General features: G+C 38.3%; 1 protein-coding gene across 1 annotated transcript; it reads left to right on the top strand.

The window, feature by feature from the left end:
- The first annotated feature begins 3,493 nt into the window (after positions 1-3,493).
- On the top strand, positions 3,494-9,975 carry srsf3b (serine and arginine rich splicing factor 3b). The gene is made up of 6 exons (XM_037778588.1): positions 3,494-3,643; positions 4,914-5,124; positions 5,221-5,364; positions 7,290-7,328; positions 7,746-7,832; positions 9,289-9,975. Exons 2-6 carry the CDS (start codon positions 4,922-4,924, stop codon positions 9,314-9,316), a joined length of 501 nt encoding a protein of 166 aa, XP_037634516.1. The 5' UTR covers positions 3,494-3,643; positions 4,914-4,921; the 3' UTR covers positions 9,317-9,975.
- Positions 9,976-11,208: the final 1,233 nt, after the last annotated feature.

Here is an 11,208-nt window from a genome sequence, read left to right as displayed (position 1 = left end):
AGTTGAGACTGGTGGGTACCCATAGAATCCATTTACATTCACATATCTTGAGGTCAGAGATCAAGGGACCCCTTTGAAAATGGCCATGACAGTGTTTCCTCGCCAAAAATTGAGCGCAAGTTTGGAGCGTTATTTAACCTCTTTCAAAAATGTAGTATGACATGGTTGGTACCAATTGATTCCTTAGGTTTTCTAGTTTCATATGATACCTGTATCCTCACTAGCTTTAAAACTGAGCCCCCTACAAACTCCGAAAGATCGTTTGCGTTAAAGAAATTAGTGTCTTTAAAACGAATTTGTGTTAAGGTGTTATTATCGCATTAACTTTGACAGCCCTAATATAACTGTCTGTGCTTCAGCTCAATCTAACATGAAATGTCTATGAAGTATACAACCTGTACTAATTAGCATAATGTGCTGTTTTGGCAGTTAGTAGAGTAGTAATAACTGTTTTATACAAAAATGTGATCGTGAAATATGTTTATCAACTGGTCAAACTATAAATTTGGAAATACTAACAAGTTTAAAATTTGAGATCATAAAGAGAAAGCAAAATATATTTTCCAAAGACACCATTTTATTTTGAATTATTTGACTTTATTTACATCCTAATTCGTCCATTAACAGGTCACTCGCGAATCTATCGATATCTATTTTGCAAACTCACAACTTTTTGAGTGTAATGCTCATAAACTGTTAGGAGTAACACTGGCACTGAGTAGAAGCAGCTAATTCCCAGTTACTGTAAATGCTGCATTAAGCTCATAAGAATCCTCGATCACTACGCATGCTCCCTGAGATTGCACAACATAAACTACTATCACAATATAAGTCACGACACGGTGTGGCAGTGGAAGTAGCATTTGCACGTGTATTCAAATAATAACCGTCTGAAACTGCTTGTTCTCACTATATTTGCTCTGTGCCAGTCTACCCCATAGACTGCATATACAGTATATACATATACATATATACAGTAGCCTACACATTTTAATATAGGCGTACAGTCCATGTTCTACCTCATATCAGCATATTCAGAATCCTGACATCCTATCAGTTAGTTACATTATACAATATTACAATGTTTTATTCCTGCATGAATAACCTTATTTCAGTGACATTCACACATGGTTTCCGTCCAGTGAGATTACAATCTCCACTCATCCTCACTGAGCCTCCAAAACATCTCTGCAGACCTTAGAAGGAACAAAGATCATGGTGTGCCACCATCTGTATGGTATAAAACCTGACTGAAAAGAGCGTAATGCATGTTGGGAAAGGCTCAAGACCCCCATGAGCAGGATGAGCAGGTATAGAAAATGGATGAACTGATCTAAACTACCTGAAAACAAGATGAAAACAAAGCAGGTATGTCTGTTTAGTGAGCAACTTCAGTTATGTATGAGGTGCATGTGTAAAATGTGCTGTAAGATTGTTGCATGGTGCAGAAACCTGACAAAAGAAAACCTAAAACTCAAGAACCCAAAAGTGAAAAAGAGTTTGACTGACCAAGATAGCCGGCAAGTGAAATTCAGGCTGTGATAGGATGAGAAGTCACAACGATGGTCCTTCATCCTGCTTAACTGGCAACCACTCAACTCTGTGATGCACTCAACCTTGCACAATACAAGTTGCAAAATGAGGTGAGGACATAAAGAGGTAAATTTGCATTAACAACACTGTATGGTGTGCCTGTATTGGTGCTCTTTGATGCATTTCACATCCTGGGCAATACAGAGGAGGTGTGCAAAGACAGGATTTAGATGCTACATTACATAACTTTATTTTCCATACCTGCATAGTCAGATTTCCGGAATACAGGAAGAGCAAAGGACCAGCGAACAGATTCAAATTCAGATTCAGGAAATGGCATAATAAAGTTGAATGTCAAAATAAAGTTGAGTAATAATACGTATATGGCATGTTGCATCATTTCCACAAATTCAGCCTCTAATTTCTCTCTTGTGCAACATTATGGAACCGACTATGAGCAGAACTGCTGCTGGTCCAAAACCAGACAATTGGGTTTAAATAAATAATATAATAATATAATAATAATACTGTAACCTTGAGTTGGTTCAGTTTAGATAGAAGCTTGGTAATGGTTGGTGGTATAAGGCTTTCATGAGACTGAGCTGGGTGCAACTTTTCACAGTATTTATATAAGACTTAAGCCTGCTTTATAATAAAAAGAAAACATGAAAATCTCACTTTTTTATAATATGGGACCTTTAATGTGAAAACTGTAAGGATTGTAAAAGACCATATTTCTTGTACAGTTTAGTTTACGTTTCTTTTAATTTGTGTTATTTTATCATTTATTCATTGTGCTTATTGATATATTTGAACGTTCTTACTGTTTCAAATTCAAATAAGCTTTATTGGCATGAATGTTCAGGTTACATTATTGCCAAAGCGAAATTACATATTAATGAATATACATTTCACAAGAAATAATCACAATCACAAGAAATAATCACAAAATAATCACAGTCACAAAATACCAAATACATCTTAAATATACAATCTTTTACAGATGTAGTTAATCAGAAACATGTTGGGAGCTTGTAGTACCTCTTATTGTATGGCAACAGTCAACATATTTTGCAGCTAATGTTGCACACTGATTTTTCTCCCCACATAAGTATGGTATTTTCTGAGGATCGGGGAGATGGATGAACTCAGGACATATGTTATTTATTTGTTACTGTTTCTTTATACTCTGTACATTGTACTTTATTTTTTTAAATAAAGTTTTTATGGGGGAAAAAACATAACTACTGTGGATCGCTAGCCAAAAATGGGAAAACACTCGACTGAGAATCGTACATAGAGGTCTTAACAACACATTATATAGAATAGGCAAGCACCCAACTGGGAAATGCACATATTGTAATCAACCAGAAACTGTTGAACATGTACTGATACATTGCAGGAATTACAGTATCACCTTTTACAGTCACTAAGGAATGCAAAACATCAGGACTTTTCATTGTCAGGTCTATTGGGGAATACAGCAGATAACATATATACTGTGAAATTATTCAGTTTTTAAGAGACACTGATTTAGTTAAACGAATCTAGAGTTTTCCTCATTATTATTATTTTTTTTATTATTATTATTATTTTTATTTATTTATTTTTTCATTATTATTTTATTTTATTTTTTTATTATTATTTTATTTTTTTTATTTTTTTTATTTTGTTTCTGCACAATCTCCTGTTCCACACTCCAGTCCAGATGGTGGCTGTAATCCACCTCTAAAATGGTTTGCCATGAGAAGAAGAAAATGTGAGAACAGCGCCACAACCAAATAGACTCCCACGCAGTGGTCAAAAATGGTATTGCAGCTTTAAAATGTACTTTCGTGACTAAAATGCCTAAATATATATATATATATATATATATATATATATATATAAAAAAAAAAAATGACCGAATCAAATAATAAAACTTCTTTGCAATATCAATAATCATGCATTAAGAGATAGTTTATTTTAATTCGTGTAGTGAGAAGGTAGTAATCCCACCGTCCTGACTGGAGGACGGATGTTCCGTTACTCCATTTTCCATCATCGACCGAAAGGAACAAACCTGCCGGAGCAGCGCTGATCACCGGACTGAGAATTGCGACGATAAAAGGTAGAATATAAACTAAATCATTGGTTGTGTGTTGCGCTAAAACCTTAAAAAATGCCACGGTTTTGTTTGGTTAATCTTATCGCTGTATACATGTCATCTAATGTTGTTGTCTGAGCTCTGTGATTGTTAGCATTATGCTAACTGTTAGCATTATGCTAACTGTTAGCATTATGCTAACTGTTAGCATGATGCTAACTGTTAGCATGATGCTAACTGTTAGCATTATGCTAACTGTTAGCATGATGCTAACAGTTAGCACCAGGCCTCTCAGACAGGCGACAGACATCTTAGCTAAGCTAAGCTAAGTAGCCGTTAGCTAGCTTGAGCTTCAAAGCGTCCAAACATCATCTAATGTCAAATAACGTATTTTAAAGGTGTACCGCATATAACAGTGTAAGGTTCGCCGTTCAGTTGAGCTAAAGAGAAAGTTACTTTATCATATTTAGAGGTCAGTTTCAGCTGAACTGCCATGAAGAGTGTCTTAAGCTAATGTTAGCATAACGGTGGACTCAGTTTCTAAACATGTTAAATGATGTCTTATTGGATAAATGCAGTGTGTTGTTCATGTCACGTTAAGTCAGTAAATAGTTATAGACATTACACCACATAAGGTTACATTAGTGGACGTTATTCTGGAAGACTTACTGGAGAAAGCAAAGAGCATGTTAACATTAAGGGGATGGAGGTATACATAGATATATCTGTGGGGCATTAACGTTTATTTTTCACATCACACGCTCGTTTAGCTCGGATTTATCTACTAGTTTGAGCCTTTCTCATAGTATAACAGCTGTATCTGCTGCAGCAACACCAGGAGCCTTGTTATGGGTCCTGTATGATGCAGGGAGGTAGCTCTGTCTTTGTCTCATCAGGTTGTGAAAACTGACAATAACCCGATATTTCAGGTGGAGTTTCATTCATTCTCACTGTGCAATATCATTTTTCACTTGTGCAATTTTGTTAATAGCCTGTTTATTGTCGATACTGTATATACTGCTCCTATTTTTATACTTCCTTCTATTTAAATGGTTCATATTTTGTTACACTTTGTTTAGCTCTTTTTTACTGTGTTAGCTGATGCAGCTTGTTTTTTTGCACTATCCCCTTTGCGGCTGTTCACTGCAAATTTCCCCACTGCAGGACTGATAAAGGAATATCTTATCTTGTCTTGTGTTATATAAAGATGTAAAGAGCCAGTACTTTGAGTATGGTTCTGTTTTAAAGGAGAAGCAAATAACTAATTCCTTGTCTTTGTTGATTTATTTTTCAGATCCAGTCATGCATCGTGACTGCCCTCTAGACTGCAAGGTCTATGTTGGAAATTTAGGCAACAATGGAAACAAGACAGAGTTGGAGAGGTCATTTGGCTACTATGGTCCTCTCCGCAGCGTTTGGGTGGCCAGGAACCCTCCAGGCTTCGCCTTTGTAGAATTTGAAGATCCCAGAGATGCTACTGATGCAGTGCGTGAGCTTGACGGAAGGTAGGCAGCGACCTAAACTCATTTTGGGTAGGGATGTACCGATATTGGATCGGATCTGGCAGCTACGGTGGTTAACGATGACTGGTTGTTTTGCAGGACGTTGTGTGGTTGCCGGGTGCGAGTAGAGCTGTCCAATGGGGAGAAGCGCAGTCGCACCCGTGGTGCTCCCCCACCATGGAGCAGGCGTCCTCGAGACCGAGACGACTACAGGGGGCGTCGTAGCCCACCACCCAGGCGAAGGTGACCCATGTTGTTATTTGACAGTGGCAAGCAGAGACAGTATATGGTCTATTTTGTACTTAAATCCTGCTTTGATTCCACTCTCTTACCCACAGTATATTTCCTGGTAATTGCTTATGTTTTTCCAGTCTGGGCATTACTAGTGTTTGTAATCTTTTCTGCTGATTATACATTTGTGATAGTTTCATCTTCATTGATATTATTGGTCATTTTATGTAGGGAGCTGAACAGATAGCAATTCATAACTAAATAATGAAGTATGACATGGGAATAGGACATTATACTAGGTCATGTAGTAAAGTCTTTCTATTGCAAAATGCATCTTAAAATCTGGCCTACAAAACTTTACTTCTGCTTTAGGTACTAATGTTTCTTTTGAAGTGTACATACTTTTGTGCACTCTCAAAAAGTTAGCTGTAGAAAGTCTATTAACTACTTTAAAATGGCAAAATAGGTTCAGATCATTCCTATGTTAGAAAAAGTATAATCTGTTTAAAATTTTGGGGGGATAAAAGTGCCAAATGTGATGCATTTTTTCCTTTTGTTTGAGGATGCTTTTTATTTTTCATCTATATTAATAAGAATGAAACCCGTTGCAGAGCCTTCACCATGCCTCCTCTCACCATCCTCTGAGTCAATCAACTAGTCCTCTTTCAGCATCATGTGACTGCTGACCATCGTGCACCAATCAGCTTGGCTGGTGCTGTCACATGACCCAGGCATGGCCAGTCGTCAAGTTGCACCAACCCATTGGTTCCTCAGCATGCCGTTCTCAACCTCCTCCTCCTTCAACCTTAATCCAAACGGCAGCAGCCCACCTCACATTCCCGACCAATCAGCGTATTACGTTCCCAAATGTCTACAACCTACCAACAGCAGCCTTCGGCTAACCAATTAAAGCAGGAAAAAAGCCACAGCCAGCCCCCATCTGCCTGCCACCTAATCACCTTGCAGCATCTGGCCAGTCCTAATCAGCCAAATCTACCTACCTACCCGGCCGGCAGTCTGCCTCCCTTTCGTCATATCTAGCTTGTTGAAAACCAAAAATACTAGTAAGTTTTCCTGCTTCATTCAGTACACTGCTGATTACAGTTTTGAAAGTGAAGAGACAGCTGGTTTGAAAAGGTTGTACTTTTTTTTAATGATTTGAATCATAAGTCTGGAGCTTCACATTTCCAGAGATTATAGACAAACATCTGGTATGTCTTGGGGCTCTGAGCAGAATTATGAAGTCACACGAATCAAAACTCTCCTCAACCCCCCAATGAATATAAAGAGGTTTTGTTTGTGCTGTATGGTTGGGTTTTAGCAGATCTTAGCCTGGTTGCTTCTCATGGCTTATTCCCAGTGACCAGTATATTGTTTTTGTTACTAGCTTCTAATTCCTAATATTCTCCCTTGAGGTGCAGTGGACCAGTTTCATATAGATGGTGGCCTCTGTGTGTGTCGTTTTATCTCCACACCATGGCCAGTCCACAGTGCAGCGTTAAATCTTCTGATAGAGCAAATGTTGCTATATAGCTCACTTTGATTTTGTAATAAGCTTTGAGGCTCAGACGACATGAAAAAATATATATTAATCGTAGGACATTTCCTACTCTACCACTTCAAGTTACAAACTGGTATATAATTCACATTGTTGATTTAAAAGATGCACAACGCACTGTGGGATAGGTGACAGATCATTTGTAAGCCCCTGCCATCTTTATGCACTAAGTCCATTGTCAGTGAGTTATATTTTCTGATTTAGATAATTGTGTTCCTGGAAACAAGTCTTTTATTTCCATTTTGAGTTACTGAGATAGACAAAGGGCTGTGTTGAAGGAGGCCCATGTAAGAAACAAATGATTGAAATAGTGTGGAGCTCTACGGGGGATCGATGCATCTGTGTTTGTTCTTAACACCATTTTATTTTCCCTGTGCAGATCCCCACGCAGGAGGAGCTTCAGCCGCAGTCGAAGCAGGTATGTCCGCTTTCAGGATGTCATGTATTCCCACCGAGTTAAACAAAAGCTTGAATCTTATATGAATTTTCATAATTATATTTCCCTATATGTAGACTATTTTTCTATATTCTCAAGATATATTTTCTTTCAACGTATCTAAAGAATAGATATTTCATTTCTTCATGAAATTTACTGTAGTCATTTTATAGAATGCAATGAAGTGAACCTAATGGGGTTTGTGAGGGTTCCTGATTCATAAAGTTGATGAGCTCAAAGTATTGATTTGATGTGCATCCGGGCATTTTGCCAACTGGAAACCAAATCCAAAATGCAACCCAACCCTAATCGTCATGCACTTAACATGACAGGCAAGTATGATTGATATGTAGAAAACGTGCTGACTGTTTACTTAATGGGATGGTTTGGCTTTTGCAGGTCTTTCTCCAGAGACAGGAGGAGGGAGAGGTCCCTCTCCCGGGACAGGAACCATAAACCTTCAAGGTCGTTCTCGCGATCAAGAAGGTACTGATATCTTTTGAGCTATCTGAAGATAATTTCTGTCTTGTGTCCTTAATGTGAAGCGTAAAAGTGTGACTCAGCTATTGAAATTACTGTAGATCTCTTTGGGTTTTCTCTAGAGGACACCGCACCACTGAGAATAACACTCATATATGGCTAAGCAGCATACAAACCAAGGTGTCTTTTGGTAATGTGTTTGTTTTTTTTTGAGTGTGGTTCTGCTGAGAGTGCAGTGTTAATTTTGTTAACTAAAACTATAACAAAATAAGCTCGTCAACGACCCTTATTTCCATGACTAAGACGAGATGATGACGAGACAGCACCACCGGCATTAAACACTAACGGTGACGATATCAAACGTGCAATATCGTTGATGAAAAAACACAAGACTAAAATGTAGTTTAAAAAATACAAACCAAAATCTCTGTTTTTCGGCACCTTCCACCATCTCATCCCCTCTCTTGTAGTAAAGCTGCAATCTTAGTCATTCAACCTGTGTTGTTCATCAGATAATTATAAGATAAAATCATGTGAAATAACTTTTGCTAAAATTACAAAATTATTGGTTTTGGCTAGAATAGATTGACTGATATGTTCATTATAATCAATTAACAGAGAAAACAATTTGACTACAAATGAATGATTTTTCGGCGACTTAAAGTAGACGAAAACATTTTGAGTTGTCGTCGACTAAAACTTTGAAGGACAAGTGACAAAAATGTGACTAAAACTAATAAGCGTTTTCATCTTAAAGGTACTGTTTGTAACTTCTTACACGTATAAATAGGGTATAAATTGGCTATGCTGTTCCAACGCAAACTACATGGAAGCACCAAAACTGCAAAGTTATATCTAGGGAAGCCCGTCTTGCAAACAGTGTCAACTCTTCCTGCTCCAACCCCCCGACCACGGCCAGAAGACACAGGGGAGACCGTAGCATTGGTCTCCAGGGTCGAAGTCGATGTTGCTCTGCTCCTCTGATCCTCTGCTCCTCTGCCTGCCTTCTTGCCTTTACTCACACACCTGGCTCGTTCTCACTCGTTCCACCTCTCACGTGCATACGCGCACACTACACACGTCAGAATACTGGAGTCTGAAGCAGGACAACACAGTATCAGCATTGATTCATGGAGAGACCTTCGTCTGGTCAGCTAACATTACTACCAAGCAGGTGAAATATAGAGTGATACTGTGCTTTTAGCTGACGTGTGTCGCCTCACTGTTTTGACAGATGCTCGTTCATGTCTATGTAGAGCGAGCACGAGCAACAGGACGCTGACTTTCGTTGACTTAACGGCCACATGTGTCGCTGTTAACAAGCAGTTTCTTGTTCTTACAAACAGTCCCTTTGAGACTAAAACAAAATATAAAATAGCTGCCAAAATGAACACTGTGAGAGTTACAGTTTGGTTAGTAATTCATTCTAGCTCTAACAGTTTGTTTATTTCCTTCTCCACAGCCGCTCCAGGTCGAACGACAGAAAGTAGTGGAACGTCTGTCAGGCGTCTGTCAGGGAGCGGAAGATGAGCGGTTGTACAGGCTTGACCGTTTCAGATGATGGAATTCAACATGGCCGTGTGGCCATTTTTGTGTTGAGTTTTTTAAACAATCAAGCGTTTTAGTGTCCCTCCCCTTTACTTGTTATGGTAATTTTCACAGACATTGAGTGGGTGTGTACAGGTGTGTTGCCTCACCTAAGTTCATCCTATGGGTCCTGAAACAATCGTGCCACCCAGCATTCCAGTTCACCCATTAGTCTCTGAGGCGTTTTGTTTTTTGTCAATGAATGTACTGTGTAGTTTGACATAGTGTGAGTAGTTTTCCTCTTTTTCAACGCAAGCATTTCTTTTTTTTTAAGTAAGGATTGGGAAGATTTCTAAGAGAGTCCCTCCTTTTGATTGTCTGTAAAGCCAACCTATTTTCAACTTTCTTACTTCACACTGAAGGTTTCCACCTGTTAATGGTTGGTTGTTTGTAATAAACGCACTCCCACATTCAAGCTTCAAAACTATGGCATAGTTACGGAAAAAAAAGGTGTGATGAACACAAGACTGATTTTTGTCTACGAAATTTTCCATTATTTTTCTTTTGTTTGATACAATGTGAAATGGTCTCTCAATTAAAGATACCGGTTGATTACAAAAGATCTCCGTTGTTTGTATGTATTTTTTTCCTCTCTTGCCTTTTTTTTGCCAAGATACTGTATTATTCTTTTCCACAAGAGGGCACTCCTACAGGAACCATGGTGCACGTCAGTCACTTATAGGTGACATTGGTAAAGTAAAAGTGGTGTTAGTTGAAGCCTCTGAAGCCTATTGGTGTAGACTGCAATTTGTTTGGTTTGAGCTGCACTGCTTTTCTTTTTATACACCAGTTTCTATTGATGTTTTGCAGTTCTTTTTTTCCTTGTAGGTGATCCATGTCAACATTACATGATGGTGCTTGTATATTGGCTTAATTATAATCTATTTTAACATTTGATATAATCCATTTATAAGGTGATTGTAATAATTCACTAAACAAATGAAATGGTAGATGAGGGAATTTTCACTCAGTCAGTTCCAAATCTCAATATCTGTATTTGCATTTTCTCTCATATGTATTTGTACTACTGTAGTATCTTAGGTATAGATATACAAAATATTTTAGATATATTGGAGAGCCCTGTTCCAGATATATCCAAAGACAAGACAGTAATAGAGTAACTAGGAGCATGGTGAATAGTAACTGTAAAACACCACTTTGTAAAACTAAGTTTGGACAATCAGCTTTCTCCATAAAGGACGGTCAACTCTGGGACACATTACCAACTGAAATCAAATTAATTCCAGATATAAAGTCCTTTACAACAAAGGTTAAGTGCTGTCTAAAAGCAAACCACAGCTGTGTGTATTTTTATCAAATTGTACTGTAAATTACCATGGTGTATTGTGTATCTGAAGCCACTGGAGAGTGTGTGTGGAGGAGCCGATTAAGTGATAAATACTCAACTATTTCCAGTAGTGAGAATGAGACATTATTCACCTCATATTCCATAAAGAGAGTTCATATTTTTGACTGTCTGGTGAGACTTAATAATGTTTTTATTGTTCATTATGAACAGAACAGTTGCTATATCTACATTTACAGCTGTGGGGTCTTTTCTGGTTCCCACAGACATGTTGTCTCACCAGTTCCTCTCCCACTGCCCAGTATTGTTTCTTGGTCACACCCCTTACAAGCCCACGGCTCCCTGGTAACGCATACAATCCACATAAGGACACAACACACAGACAAGTTTCTTAAATCTACGCGCTTTTTCCCACGTGTTCCTGGAGCCCTGATGAGGTCACATAAGCAATGACTCATGGTATCCAAGGAGACGGGTCTCCACATTGAA

This window comes from Sebastes umbrosus, chromosome 1, assembly GCF_015220745.1.
Source record: "Sebastes umbrosus isolate fSebUmb1 chromosome 1, fSebUmb1.pri, whole genome shotgun sequence".
In the NCBI taxonomy this organism is placed as follows: Eukaryota; Metazoa; Chordata; class Actinopteri; order Perciformes; family Sebastidae; genus Sebastes; species Sebastes umbrosus.
Note: the sequence above shows the minus strand (reverse complement) of the source record. Positions and strands in the feature narration are given on the sequence as shown.